Source organism: Nerophis lumbriciformis, linkage group LG25 (assembly GCF_033978685.3).
Source record: "Nerophis lumbriciformis linkage group LG25, RoL_Nlum_v2.1, whole genome shotgun sequence".
Lineage (NCBI taxonomy): Eukaryota > Metazoa > Chordata > Actinopteri > Syngnathiformes > Syngnathidae > Nerophis > Nerophis lumbriciformis.
In genome coordinates, this window is record NC_084572.2 from 35,091,803 (window position 1) to 35,108,327 (window position 16,525).

Genomic DNA, 16,525 nt, shown 5'->3' on the forward strand with positions numbered 1-16,525 from the left:
AGGCATAAATAACCAACTGAGAACGTGCCTGGTATGTTAAAGGGGAACATTATCACAATTTCAGAAGGGTTAAAACCATTAAAAATAAGTTCCCAGTGGCTTATTTTATTTTTCGAAGTTTTTTTCAAAATTTTATCCATCACGCAATATCCCTAAAAAAAGCTTCAAAGTGCCTGATTTTAACCATCGTTATATACACCCGTCCATTTTCCTGTGACGTCACATAGTGATGCCGATACAAACAAACATGGCGGATAGAACAGCAATGTATAGCGACATTAGCTCGGATTCAGACTCGGATTTCAGCGGCTTAAGCGATTCAACAGATTACGCATGTATTGAAACGGATGGTTGTAGTGTGGAGGCAGGTAGCGAAAACGAAATTGAAGAAGAAACTGAAGCTATTGAGCCGTATCGCTTTGAACCGTATGCAAGCGAAACCGACGAAAACGACACAACAGCCAGCGACACGGGAGAAAGCGAGGACGAATTCGGCGATCGCTTTCTAACCAACGATTGGTATGTGTTTGTTTGGCATTAAAGGAAACTAACAACTATGAACTAGGTTTACAGCATATGAAATACATTTGGCAACAACATGCACTTTGAGAGTGCAGCATACTTGCCAACCTTGAGACCTCCGATTTCGGGAGGCGGGGGGCGTGGTCGGGTGGGGCGGGGCGTGGTTAAGAGGGGAGGAGTATATTGACAGCTAGAATTCACCAAGTCAAGTATTTCATACATATATATATATATATGTATATATATATATATATATATACATCCTGAAAATATGCAAACAAAACTGTGTTTAGATAATTGATACTTCAAACTTGCATAAATAAATCTTAAGGAATATAACATAACTTGGCTTCTGAGAGCTTCAAAATGTAATGAATAAAATGCTAAAGTTGTTGATAAACAAGCAATTATTTTAAGAATTAAATATGGTCATTTTAAATGAATTATGATCATTTAAAATTAATTATTTCAAATATGTTTATTTTAATGTATAATTCTATGGCTGGATGTAATAAGGAGTCAGAAAAAATACAAATAAAAATACAATTAATTTTGATGTTTTTGAGCAAAATATAGTAAACATTTATTTCGTTTTTGTTTTTTTAATTAATAAATATATTTATTTTTAGGTAAGATAAACATAATAATACAATGTATCTCTAGTATGAATGATTTAGTTCTTGTCACCCTGAAAAAAGGCTGTCCTCACTCAGGTCCGCATGGAGCTGGAGGGGGCGTGGCCTCCAGCTCCGGCTGAAAATCGGGAGATTTTCGGGAGAATATTTGTCCCGGGAGGTTTTTGGGAGAGGCGCTGAATTTCGGGAGTCTCCCGGAAAATTCGGGAGGGTTGGCAAGTATGGAGTGCAGACAGCCCATTTCAGGCGCGCTAAGAACATATATTTTTCCACGATTTCAGCACTCAGGTTAAACAATACCTAAATAGACACAAAATACTGCATTACACAAGACTACCCGAATGTACTCGAATGATTGATAAAAATAAATGTTTTTAAGCTAAATTATTGGTAAACACAGTTTATGTATAATAATTTACGTAAAACCGCGAGTAATGAATAAAGTTTTCATCAGTTAATATATTCTGTAGACATACCCTCATCCGCTCTCTTTTCCTGAAAGCTGATCTGTCCAGTTTTTGAGTTGATGTCAGCATCTGCTTTGAGTGTCGCAGGATATCCACACATTCTTGCCATCTCTGTCGTAGCATAGCTTTCGTCGGTAAAGTGTGCGGAACAAACGACTGACCATTTCGTCGGCTTTCCCCACACCCTCGTATTTTGAACAAATTTCCTCCAATTTCTTGCCACTTTCGCATCTTTGGGCCACTGGTGCAACTTGAATCCGTCCCTGTTCGTGTTGTTACACCCTCCGACAACACACCGACGAAAGTGAGAAAATGGCGGATTGCTTCCCGATATTTCAAGCATGAACAAAAAAATCATGACTGACACAATTGTGTCTCATAATTAAAACAGATGACAGCCAAATGGACTTTGCTGTTTTATTTTCAACGAAACAAGAGAAAATACGTAGCGGTACTCATATAGTAGTACAGTTGGCACAGTACAGTAAACGGACAGTTAATATTTAAACATTTCACATGTGACATTTTTAACTGTTTTGAACAGAAATAGTTCATGCACATTCAGATGAATTCTTCAAAATTACAATAAAGAAAAATTTGGCTGTTGGCCAGGCTGTATTTAAATATATGTATATATATATATATATATATATGTATATGTATATATGTGTATATATATATATGTATATGTATATATATAAATATATATATATATATATGTATGTATGTATGTATATATATATATATATATGTATGTATTAGAGATGCGCGGTTTGCGGGCACAACCGCGGATTATCCGCGGATCGGGCGGATGAAATTTAAAAAAATTAGATTTTATCCGCGGGTCAGGTCGGGTCGGGCGGTTGAAATAAAAAAAAAATTAGATTTTAAATAGATTCAGGCGGGTGGCAGTTAAACCAATTCGGAAATATATATACATAGTTAAATGTTGTTACCCACATACGAAAAACGAGCAGGCACCTGCAGCATATGCCACAACAGAAGAAAAAAAAAAAAAGAGATGGACACTTTTACGGAGCGGAGAAGGCCCCCGACGCCTCGCCGGGGTCCGGGACCGAGGCCCCTTCCCCCGAGAGGGCCCCACCGGGAGCCGTAGCTGAGGCGATCCGCGAGAAGGGCCCGACGCACGTCCAGGGTCACCACCGCGCCCACCGCACCGACACCCCGCCTCGTCCGCCTTCGCCGCGGCCGGCGTCACGCACAGCAGGTAAGCAGCTTACCTGCCCGCCACCCCCGTGGCCGGGGGCTCGTAACAGGGGTCACTCCGCGCGCTCCGCCCGCGCAGCTTACCTGCCCGCCACCCCTGTTGCCGGGGGCGCGTAACAGGGGTCACTCCGCGCGCAGTGCGCTCACGAAAGGGGTGGGGCTCACCCTGGTTGATATAGACAGCAGGACGGTGGCCATGGACGTCGGAACCCGCTAAGGAGTGTGTAACAACCCACCTGCCGAATCAACTAGCCCTGAAAATGGATGGCGCTGGAGCGTTGGGCCCATACCCGGCCGTCGCCGGCAGCGAGAGGCGCTTGGAGGTGCGCTCAGCGCGGCTCCCATATGATTGCGCACTGGTGTGCGTCTGGGTCGTGACAGCGTGGCACGCGAATGTCTGTGCTGCATTGGATCAGTCTCCTTTCTTTAACAGGCAAAAGCTTTATAACCTCACTAATGCCTTGCATCGTCTATATTAGATATATAACAACGGGCGGGTGCGGCGGATGCGGTTCTGATCAAATGTTGGATCGGGTGGATTGCGGATGGTTGACGACTTTCTGATGCGGTTGCGGATGAAATAATTGCCTATCCGCGCATCTCTAATATATATATATATATATATGTATGTATGTATATATATATATAAATACAGCCCGGCCAACAGCCAAATTTTTCTTTATTGTAATTTTGAAGAATTCATCTGAATGTGCATGAACTATTTCTGGTCAAAATAATTAGAAATGTCACATGTGAAATGTTTAAATATTAACTGTCCGTTTACTGTACTGTGCCAACTGTACTACTATATGAGTACGTATTTTCTCGTTTCATTGAAAATAAAACAGCAAAGTCCATTTGGCTGTCATCTGTTTTAATTATGAGACACAATTGTGTCAAAGTCATGATTTTTTTGTTCATGCTTGAAATAAGAAATGATTACTTTAAAAAAGTAGTTTTATACTTGATGACACAGCTTTGCAACAGTTGATATTCTAGTTTCAAGCATGTTTTACTCAATATAGGCCATCAAATCTCAGCAACAAGCTGTAATATCTTACTGAGATCATTTAGGAGCAAAACACTTAAAACAAGTAAAACACTCTAACATAAAATCTGCTTAGTGAGAAGAATTATCTTATCAGACAGAAAATAAGCAAATATCACCCTTATTTGAGATATTTCATCTTACTTAGATTTCAGTTTTTGCAGTGTGGTACTTGTCCGCTTCCTTGTCCTCCATTCTTATCTGCTCCGCTTGTCTCCTTCCATGTGTCGCCACGGCAACCGCAGCGCCTTTAGTCGCCGGGCGCACCAAAGACTTCGTGCAGAGGATTTTGGCGGCCAGCGCGGGGGGGCAGAGCCAAGGCAAGAAGCCCCCGCCGACGGGGGACCAGGCGGCGGGCTAAAAACCCCGCCCCCAACCCCCCCTCGCCTCCGCCTGTGCCACGAGACCCTCCCCCTCGTCCTCCCGCTCGAGGAGGGGCGGTAACCACGTGAGGGTGCTGCTGCTGCTGCCGCCGTGCTGGATGTCCTGCGTGAGTGCGAATGTGCGTGTGTGTGTGTGTGTGTGTGTGTGTGTGTGTACGCCGCTCTTGTAAAATACTGTACTGACTCCCCCCCCCCCCACCCCGCCCTCGCCGTGTGCTGTACTCGTAGCCCATCGTGCCTATAAATAGACATTGCACTGTTTTGTAGACGCCCGTAGTCGTCAGCGGGGAGGGGCGCTAGTGAGCCAGGGGGGGCTTCTAATAAGGAGAGTTACTCCCTTCCTCCTCGCCATCATCACCGCCCACCTTTAGAACGCTGCACCTTATTCCCAAACGACCAAAGAGAACACCAAAACCTATCACATGCTGCCAACCTTTTTGAAACGTGCGAGAAGACGCCAACGTCACCAGCATGCACCCCCCCCCCCCCCCACCCCCACCCCCGAACCCTCCCCCCCGCCCCCCCTCCCGCACTTAATGATGTAGCGCGCCTTCCTCCCCGGCACCCCAAAGTAAGACTCGTGTAGATGTAGAGAGCAAATACTTTGATCTGGTTGTGCCCACAAGGTGGGCCGGTCTGCCTTTCTTCTGTGAAGCTTAGACCGACCTTGTCCACGGTCTCTAAATGTTGTCGGACATGAAGCGGAAATAGTTCAAGGACCCTTTTTTTTGTTTTTTCGAATTGCACTGTGGTTTCGAAAGGACTGCGCACCTTGCTGAGAGGACTCCCGGTCCTCCTTAAAAAAAACAACAAAAAGACTTTTAGCACCTTTTCTTATTTTTTTTAGGTCAAACAACTGCTGACTGGTTTTTGTTTGCCTGACGCCAACACAATTATTGTCAACCACAATGAAAGTAGGTCAGCCCAGACCTCCTCTTTGGTCCAAGTAGCCACGGAATCAAACCCAGAACCTTCTTAATGCGTGTTAACTACTGACCCACGAAGCCGCAAATGTCTCAATTGGTGCACTTGGTCCAAGTAGCCATGGAATCAAACCCGGAACCTTCTTAATGCGTTTCAACTTTAAATTTTCCTGAGGTAATTCTATCTAACTAATGACCCACGAAGCCACAAATGTCTCAATTGGTGGACTTGGTCCAAATAGCCATGGAATCAAACCCGGAACCTTCTTAATGCGTTTCAACTTTTAATTTTCCTGAGGTAATTCTATCTAACTAATGACCCACGAAGCCACAAATGTCTCAATTGGTGCACTTGGTCCAAGTAGCCACGGAATCGAACCCAGAACCTTCTTAATGCGCGTCAATCACTGGCCCCACTAAGACGAACATGTCTCAATTGGTGGATGTGGTCCAAGTAGCCACGGAATCAAACCCAGAACCTTCTTAATGCGTGTCAACTACTGACTCACGTTGGTCCAAGTAGCCACGGAATCGAACCCGGACCCTTCTTAATGCATGTCAATCACTGGCCCCACTAAGCCGCATATGTCTCAATTGGTGCACTTGGATCAAGTAGCCACGGAATTGAACCCGGAACCTTCTTTATGTGTGTCAACCATTGGCCCTCTGAGCCGCATATGTCTAAATTGGTGCACTTGGTACAAGTAGCCATGGAATCGAACCCGGACCCTTTTTATTGCGTGTCAATCACTGACCCACGAAGCCGCAAATGTCTAAATTGGTGCACGTGGTCCAAGTATTCACGGAATCAAACCCAGAACCTTCTTAATGCGTGTCAATCACTGGCCCCACTAAGCCGCATATGTCTCAATTGGTGCACTTGGATCAAGTAGCCACGGAATCGAACCCGGAACCTTCTTTATGTGTGTCAACCATTGGCCTTCTGAGCCGCATATGTCTAAATTGGTGCACTTGGTACAAGTAGCCATGGAATCGAACCCGGACCCTTTTTAATGCATGTCAATCACTGGCCCCATTAAGCCGCAAATGTCTAAATTGGTGCACGTGGTCCAAGTATCCACGGAATCCAACCCAGAACCTTGTTAATGCGTGTCAATCACTGGCCCCACTAAGCCGCAAATGTCTAAATTGGTGCACGTGGTCCAAGTAGCCACGGAATCAAACCCGGAACCTTCTTAATGCGTTTCAACTTTTAATTTTCCTGAGGTAATTCTATCTCACTAATGACCCACGAAGCCACACATGTCTCAATTGGTGCACTTGGTTCAAGTAGCCACGGAATCGAACCCAGAACCTTCTTAATGCGCGTCAATCACTGGCCCCACTAAGACGAACATGTCTCAATTGGTGGATGTGGTCCAAGTAGCCACGGAATCAAACCCAGAACCTTCTTAATGCGTGTCAACTACTGGCTCACGAAGCCGCAAATGTCTCAATTGGTGCACTAGGTCCAAGTAGCCACGGAATCGAACCCGGACCCTTCTTAATGCGTGTCAATCACTGGCCCCACTAAGCCGCATATGTCTCAATTGGTGCACTTGGATCAAGTAGCCACAGAATCGAACCCGGAACCTTCTTTATGTGTGTCAACCATTGGCCCCACTAAGCCGCATATGTCTCAATTGGTGCACTTGGATCAAGTAGCCACGGAATCGAACCCGGAACCTTCTTTATGTGTGTCAACCATTGGCCCTCTGAGCCGCATATGTCTAAATTGGTGCACTTGGTACAAGTAGCCATGGAATCGAACCCGGACCCTTTTTAATGCGTGTCAATCACTGGCCCCATTAAGCCGCAAATGTCTAAATTGGTGCACGTGGTCCAAGTAGCCACGGAATCAAACCCAGAACCTTCTTAATGCGTGTCAACCACTGACCCACGAAGCCGCAAATGTCTAAATTGGTGCACGTGGTCCAAGTAGCCACGGAATCGAACCCGAACCCTTTTTAATGCATGTCAATCACTGGCGTCAATCACTGGCCCCACGAAGCCGCAAATGTCTAAATTGGTGCACTTGGTCCACGTAACCACGGAATCGAACCCGGACCCTTCTTAATGCGTGTCAATCACTGGCCCCACTAAGCCGCATATGTCTCAATTGGTGCACTTGGATCAAGTAGCCACGGAATCGAACCCGGAACCTTCTTTATGTGTGTTAACCATTGGCCCTCTGAGCCGCATATGTCTAAATTGGTGCACTTGGTACAAGTAGCCATGGAATCGAACCCAGAACCTTTTTAATGCGTGTCAATCACTGGCCCCATTAAGCCGCAAATGTCTAAATTGGTGAACGTGGTCCAAGTAGCCACGGAATCAAACCCAGAACCTTCTTAATGTGTGTCAACCACTGACCCACGAAGCCGCAAATGTCTAAATTGGTGCACTTGGTCCAAGTAGCCACGGAATCGAACCCGGACCCTTTTTAATGCATGTCAATCACTGGCATCAATCACTGGCCCCACGAAGCCGCAAATGTCTAAATTGGTGCACGTGGTCCAAGTAGCCACGGAATCAAACCCAGAACCTTCTTAATGCGTGTCAATCACTGGCCCCACTAAGCGGCAAATGTCTCAATTGGTGCACGTGGTCCAAGTAGCCACGGAATCAAACCCAGAACCTTCTTAATGCGTGTCAACCACTGACCCACGAAGCCGCAAATGTCTAAATTGGTGCACGTGGTCCAAGTAGCCACGGAATCGAACCCGGACCCTTTTTATTGCATGTCAATCACTGGCATCAATCACTGGCCCCACGAAGCCGCAAATGTCTAAATTGGTGCACGTGGTCCAAGTAGCCACGGAATCAAACCCAGAACCTTCTTAATGCGTGTCAATCACTGGCCCCACTAAGCGGCAAATGTCTCAATTGGTGCACGTGGTCCAAGTATCCACAGAATCAAACCCAGAACCTTCTTAATGCGTGTCAATTACTGACCCACAAAGCCACAAATGTCTCAATTGGTGCACTTGGTCCAAGTAGCCACGGAATCGAACACGGAACCTTCTTAATGCGTGTCAACTACTGACTCCACTAAGCCGCAAATGTCTAAATTGGTGCACGTGGTCCAAGTATCCACGGAATCAAACCCAGAATCTTCTTAATGTGTGTCCACCACTGATCCACTAAGCCGCAAATGTCTCAATTGGTGCACTTGGTCCAAGTAGCCACGGAATCGAACCCAGAACCTTCTTAATGTGTGTCAACCACTGACCCACTAAGCCGCAAATGTCTCAATTGATGCACTTGTCCAAGTAGCCACGTAATCGAACCCGGAACCTTCTTTATGCGTTTCAACCTTTGGCCCACTCAGCCGCAAATGTCTCAATTGGTGCACGTGGATCAAGTAGCCACGGAATCGAACCTAGAACCTTCTTAATGCGTGTCAATCACTGGCCCCACTATGCCGCAAATGTCTCAATTGGTGCACGTGGTCCAAGTAGCCACGGAATCGAACCCGGACCCTTTTTAATGCATGTCAATCACTGGCATCAATCACTGGCCCCACGAAGCCGCAAATGTCTAAATTGGTGCACTTGGTCCAAGTAGCCACGGAATCAAACCCAGAACCTTCTTAATGCGTGTCAATCACTGGCCCCACTAAGCCGCAAATGTCTCAATTGGTGCACGTGGTCCAAGTAGCCACGGAATCAAACCCAGAACCTTCTTAATGTCAACTACTGACCCACAAAGCCGCAAATGTCTCAATTGGTGCACGTGGTCCAAGTATCCACGGAATCGAACACGGAACCTTCTTAATGCGTGTCAACTACTGACCCACGAAGCCACAAATGTCTCAATTGGTGCACTTGTTCTAAGTAGCCACGGAATCGAACCTGGAACCTTCTTAATGCGTGTCAACCATTGGCTCCACTAAGCCGCAAATGTCTAAATTGGTGCACGTGGTCCAAGTATCCACGGAATCAAACCCAGAATCTTCTTAATGTGTGTCTACCACTGACCCACTAAGCCGCAAATGTCTCAATTGGTGCACTTGGTCCAAGTATCCACGGAATCGAACCCAGAACCTTCTTAATGTGTGTCAACCACTGACTCACTAAGCCGCAAATGTCTAAATTGGTGGACGTGGTCCAAGTAGCCACGGAATCAAACCCAGAACCTTCTTAATGCGTGTCAACTACTGACCCACAAAGCCGCAAATGTCTCAATTGGTGCACTTGGTCCAAGTACCCACGGATTCGAACCCGGAACCTTCTTAATGCGTGTCAACCATTGGCACACGAAGCCGCAAATGTCTCAATTGGTGCACGTGGTCCAAGTAGCCACGGAATCAAACCCAGAACCTTCTTAATGCGTGTCAAACACTGGCCCCACTATGCCACAAATGTCTCAATTGGTGCACGTGGACCAAGTAGCCACGGAATCAAACCCAGAACCTTCTTAATGCGTGTCAACCACTGACCCACGAAGCCGCAAATGTCTCTAATCAATCGATTAGTACAGTTACTAAAACAATTGATTAATCAAACAACTAATTGATGGATGATTCGTTTACTAAAATAATCGATTACTCAATCAAGGAAACGGATACAAGTTACTTGATGACTAAAATAATCGATCAATCAAACACAATAATCGATCGATTAGTACAGTTACTAAAACAATCGATTAATCGAACAAGATTATTCAATTACTAAAATAATCAACGACTCAATCGCATAAACTACAAGTTACTTGATTACTGAAATAATCGATTAATCAAACAACTAATTGATAGATGATTTGATTACTAAAATTGACTCAATTGAATAAACTACAAGTTTCTTGATTACTAAAATATTCGAATACTGAATCAAATAAACTAATACAAGTTACTTGCTTACTGAAATAATCAATTAATCAAACACACTAATCGATCGATAAGAACAATTACTAAAACAATCGATTAATCGAACAACTGTTTGATGGATTATTCGATTACTAAAATAATGGACGACTCAATCGAATAAACTACAAGTTACTTGATGACTAAAACAACCCGATTATTCAATTAAACTAATACAAGTTACTTGATGACTAAAATAATCGATCAATCAAACACAATAATCGATCGATTAGTACAGTTACTAAAACAATCGATTAATCGAACAAGATTATTCAATTACTAAAATAATCAACGACTCAATCGCATAAACTACAAGTTACTTGATTACTGAAATAATCGATTAATCAAACAACTAATTGATAGATGATTTGATTACTAAAATTGACTCAATTGAATAAACTACAAGTTTCTTGATTACTAAAATATTCGATTACTGAATCAAATAAACTAATACAAGTTACTTGCTTACTGAAATAATCAATTAATCAAACACACTAATCGATCAATAAGGACAATTACTAAAACAATCGATTAATCGAACAACTGTTTGATAGATTATTCGATTACTAAAATAATCGACGACTCAATCGAATAAACTACAAGTTACTTGATGACTAAAACAACCCGATTATTCAATTAAACTAATACAAGTTACTTGATGACTAAAATAATCGATCAATCAAACACAATAATCGATCGATTAGTACAGTTACTAAAACAATCGATTAATCGAACAAGATTATTCGATTACTAAAATAATCAACGACTCAATCGCATAAACTACAAGTTACTTGATTACATTACTAAAATAATCAACTACTCGATTAATCAAACACACTAATCGATGGACTAGTACAATTACTAAGACAATCAAATAATCAAACAAACTAATCGATAGATTACGCACAAAAATAATTGATTACTCGATCAATCGAACAAACTCATTAATAAATTACTCAATTACTAAAATCATCGATGACTCAATCAAATAAACTAAAAGTTACTTGATTTTTTGAATAATCTATTACTTGATTAATTAAAGGCTAATCATTCGATTAGTGCAGTTACTAAAACATTTGATTAATAGAACAACTAATTGATAGTTGATTCAATTTCTAAAATAATCGACTCAATCGAATAAACTACAAGTTTCTTGATTATTAAAATAACCCGATTACACAATAAAACTAATACAAGTTACTTGATGAGTAAAATAATCAATTAATCAAACACAATAATCGATCAATTAGTACAGTTACTAAACAACCGATTAATCAAACACAATAATCGAGCGATTAGGACAATTACTAAAACAATCGATTAATAGATAGATTATTCGATTACTAAAATAATTGACGACTCAATCGAATGAACTACAAGTTACTTGATTACTAAAATAACCCGATTATTCAAACTAATACAAGTGACTTGATGACTAAAATAATCGATTAATCAAACACAATAATCGATCGATTAGTACAGTTACTAAAACAATCAATTAATCAAACACAATCGATCGATTAGGACAATTACTAAAACAATCGATTAATAGATAGATTATTGGATTACTAAAATAACGACTCAATCGAATAAACTAAAAGTTACATGATTACTGAAATAATCGATTAATCAAACAACTAATTGATAGATGATTTGATTACTAAAATTGACTCAATTGAATAAACTACAAGTTTGTTGATTACTAAAATATTCGATTACTCAATCAAACTTGATTACTGAAATAATCGATTAATCAATTAAATAAACTAATACAAGTCACTTGATTACTGAAACAATCGATTAATTAAACACAATAATCGATCGATTAGGACAATTACTAAAACAATCGATTAATCGAACAACTGTTTGATGGATTATTCGATTACTAAAATAATCGACGACTCAATCGAATAAACTACAAGTTACTTGATGACTAAAACAACCCGATTATTCAATTAAACTAATACAAGTTACTTGATGACTAGAATAATCGATTAATCAAACACAATAATCGATCGATTAGTACAATTACTAAAACAATCGATTAATAGATTATTGGATTACTAAAATAACGACTCAATCGAATAAACTAAAAGTTACTTGATTACTGAAATAATCGATTAATCAAACAACTAATTGATAGATTATTCGATTACTAAAATTGACTCAATTGAATAAACTACAAGTTTCTTGATTACTAAAATATTCGATTACTCAATCAAATAAACTTGATTACTGAAATAATCGATTAATCAATTAAATAAACTAATACAAGTCACTTGATTACTGAAACAATCGATTAATCAAACACAATAATCGATCGATTAGTACAATTGCTAAAACAATCGATTAATCGAACAACTGTTTGATAGATTATTCGATCACTAAAATAATCGACGACTCAATCGAATAAACTACAAGTTACTTGATTACCGAAATAACCGATTAATCAAACACACTGTTCGATTAATCGATGGTGAGCGCTACAATCGAGACACAGCCAAACTTGACGGTCGGCCATCTTCCACAAGCCCCTCCCCCACTCCCTGCGTTGCCCCGCCCAGCACGCCGTCTTCTGCTGGCGTCCGTCAGCGGGCCAAAGAGGGAAGCGGAGAGAGAAAGAGACAAAAAAAATTGCAACCGAGCGACAGCCCAACAAAAATGAAGAAGTTGTGAGGTAGAACTGCTGAAAGGACTGTGAATGTTTGACATGTGAATGTTGTCTCTCTGCTGCCCCTGCAGGACTCTAGCAGCATTACTAGTCTCTCTGCTGCCCCTGCAGGACTCTAGCAGCATTACTAGTCTCTCTGCTGCCCCTGCAGGACTCTAGCAGCATTACTAGTCTCTCTGCTGCCCCTGCAGGACTCTAGCAGCATTACTAGTCTCTCTGCTGCCCCTGCAGGACTCTAGCAGCATTACTAGTCTCTCTGCTGCCCCTGCAGGACTCTAGCAGGATTACTAGTCTCTCTACTGCCCCTGCAGGACTGTAGCAGCATTACTAGTCTCTCTGCTGCCCCTGCAGGACTCTAGCAGCATTACTAGTCTCTCTGCTGCCCCTGCAGGACTCTAGCAGCATTACTAGTCTCTCTGCTGCCCCTGCAGGACTCTAGCAGCATTACTAGTCTCTCTGCTGCCCCTGCAGGACTCTAGCAGCATTACTAGTCTCTCTGCTGCCCCTGCAGGACTCTAGCAGCATTACTAGTCTCTCTGCTGCCCCTGCAGGACTCTAGCAGCATTACTAGTCTCTCTGCTGCCCCTGCAGGACTCTAGCAGCATTACTAGTCTCTCTGCTGCCCCTGCAGGACTGTAGCAGCATTACAATGACTCTAAAGACTAAGTGTAAGTGCACACTTATATACTAAAGGCACAGTGTAAATGTACACTTATACTGTCTTAAGACCATGTCTAAGTACACACTTTTACACTTTGAAGACTAATTGTAAGTGCACCTTTCGGCACTCAAAGGACTATAAGTGTAAGTACACACTTATGCACTCTAAAGATAAGTGTGAGTGCACACTTATACGCTCTGGAGACTAAGTGCAAGTGCACATTTATATACTAAATGCACAGTGTAAATGTACACTTATACTGTCGTAAGACCAAGTCTAAGTGCAAGTGCACACTTATACACCCTGGAGACTAAGTGCAAGTGCACACTTATACACCCTGGAGACTAAGTGCAAGTGCACACTTATACACTCTGGAGACTAAGTGCAAGTGCACACTTATATGCTCTGAAGACTAAGTGTAAGTGCACACCTATGCACTCAAGACTAAGTGTAAGTGCACTTATGCACCTCAAAGACTAAGTGTAAGTGCACACTTAGGCACTTAAAAGACTAAGATGAAGTACACACTTATGCACTCTAAAGAGTAAGTGTAAGTGCACACTTATGCACTCTAAAGACAAAGTGTAAGTGCACACTTAGGCACTTAAGACAAAGTGTAGGTGCACACTTGTACACTCTGAAGACTAAGTGTAAGTGCGCACTTATGCACACTAAAGACTAAGTGCACACTTATGCACTCATAAGACTAAGTGCAAGTGCACACTTATATGCTCTGAAGACCAAGTGTAAGTGCACACCTATGCACTCTCAAGACCAAGTGCAAGTGCACTCTAAAGACTAGGTGTACACTCAGGCACTTGAAAGACTAAGTGTAAGTACACACTTATGCACTTTAAAGAGTAAGTGTAAGTGCACACTTATGCACTCTAAAGACAAAGTGTAAGTGCACTCTAAAGACGTGTAAGTGCACACTTAGGCACTTAAGACTAAGTGTAGGTGCACACTTATACACTCTAAAGACAAAGTGTAAGTGCACATTTAGGCACTTAAGACTAAGTGTAAGTGCACACTTATGCACTCATAAGACTAAGTGCAAGTGCTCACTTATATGCTCTGAAGACCAAGTGTAAGTGCACACCTATGCACTCTCAAGACCAAGTGTAAGTGCACTCTAAAGACTAGGTGTACACTCAGGCACTTGAAAGACTAAGTGTAAGTACACACTTATGCACTCTAAAGAGTAAGTGTAAGTGCACACTTATGCACTCTAAAGACAAAGTGTAAGTGCACTCTAAAGACGTGTAAGTGCACACTTAGGCACTTAAGACTAAGTGTAGGTGCACACTTATACACTCTAAAGACTTAAGTGTAAGTGCACACTTATGCACTCATAAGACTAAGTGCAAGTGCACACTTATATGCTCTGAAGACCAAGTGTAAGTGCACACCTATGCACTCAAGACCAAGTGTAAGTGCACTCTAAAGACTAGGTGTACACTCAGGCACTTGAAAGACTAAGTGTAAGTACACACTTATGCACTCTAAAGAGTAAGTGCACACTTATGCACTCTAAAGACAAAGTGTAAGTGCACTCTAAAGACGTGTAAGTACACACTTATGCACTCTAAAGAGTAAGTGTAAGTGCACACTTATGCACTCTAAATACAAAGTGTAAGTGCACTCTAAAGATGTGTAAGTGCACACTTAGGCACTTAAGACTAAGTGTAGGTGCACACGTATACACTCTAAAGACAAAGTGTAAGTGCACTCTAAAGACATGTAAGTGCACACTTAGGCACTTAAGACTAAGTGTATCAATCAATCAATCAATGTTTATTTATATAGCCCTAAATCACAAGTGTCTCAAAGGGCTGCACAAGCCACAACGACATAGGTGCACACTTGCACTTAGTCTTTAGAGTGTATAAGTGTGCACTTACACTTACTCTTTAAAGTGCATAAGTGTGTACTTACACTTAGTCTTTCAAGTGCCTGAGTGTACACCTAGTCTTTAGAGTGCACTTACACTTGGTCTTGAGAGTGCATAGGTGTGCACTTACACTTGGTCTTCAGAGCATATAAGTGTGCACTTGCACTTAGTCTTTAGAGTGTATAAGTGCACACTTATGCACTCATAAGACTAAGTGCAAGTGCACACTTATATGCTCTGAAGACCAAGTGTAAGTGCACACCTATGCACTCTCAAGACCAAGTGTAAGTGCACTCTAAAGACAACGTGTAAGTGCACACTTATGCACTCTTAAGACTAAGTGTAAGTGCACACGTGCAGCAATGGAGACGCAGCCTAAGAGATGTTTGCTATGAAAGTGATGACTATTAATATTGCTGACATGAATGAATGAAGAAGAGGATTATGAAGCATTTATGTCAAAGTGTGTTTGGCCTTCAACAAAAACCAGTCAGCTTGTGTGAGGATGAAACATGAATAGAAAATATGCAGCCAACGCTCGCTTAGCAGAAAGCGAAGAGACTCAAACATTCCACAGGTGACGTGTACAGAACCCCCACTCGTCTTTGTAATCACACTACTTTCCTTTGTAATCACACTACTTTCCTTTGGACCTGCTAACACTTAACTTAGACTCGGAACAACAACAACAATTACAGAAGTGCCGTAAAAATAGAAGCCTGATATTTTTTGTGTGTGTGTGTTTATTGTAAACCTGTATAATGTATATTTTAATATTTATATGCAGCTGTTGTATTAAAAATATATTTTTAAAATGAAATACCGGTAGTGTTGTTTTTTAACAGGCGCCACCTGCTGGTGAACCCTCCGTCCAACTTTTCGCGAGTACGTATTTGTGTATTTGGGATCCCCACAAGTCAGGAAAATGTAAAAATCAAACTTTGGAGATGTTTATAAAACGATCTTGCTGCAAAGAACCACCATTACATGTCATGTAGGCCACCTGGAAGTGGAAAAAGATCATATTATGACCACTTTAATGTAAAATAATATACTTGTTTTCCCTACGAAAATAATATTTGACCCTTCTCTCCCGTTTGTTTTTGTAAAAAGAAAAGACAAAAAACCAGCAAATGTCCCGTAGTTAAAATGCAAAAGTTGACAGATATAATCAAGATGGCCGTTTTCACTCAGACTGTGTAGCAGTTAGGAAACAACAAATCCTAAAAGGAG

The 16,525-nt window shown here is 41.8% G+C and overlaps 1 protein-coding gene across 2 annotated transcripts in view; it reads left to right on the forward strand.

Annotated features, from left to right (window-relative positions):
- LOC133621867 (uncharacterized) overlaps nucleotides 1–4,421 on the forward strand; it is a 67,333-nt gene extending 62,912 nt beyond the window's left edge. For both annotated transcript variants that reach the window (XM_061984279.1, XM_061984280.2), the window contains exon 9: nucleotides 4,145–4,421. In XM_061984279.1, coding sequence (XP_061840263.1) covers nucleotides 4,145–4,260 — 116 coding nt within the window. In that variant the 3' untranslated portion in view covers nucleotides 4,261–4,421. The remainder of the gene's footprint in view (nucleotides 1–4,144) is intronic.
- Nucleotides 4,422–16,525: the final 12,104 nt, after the last annotated feature.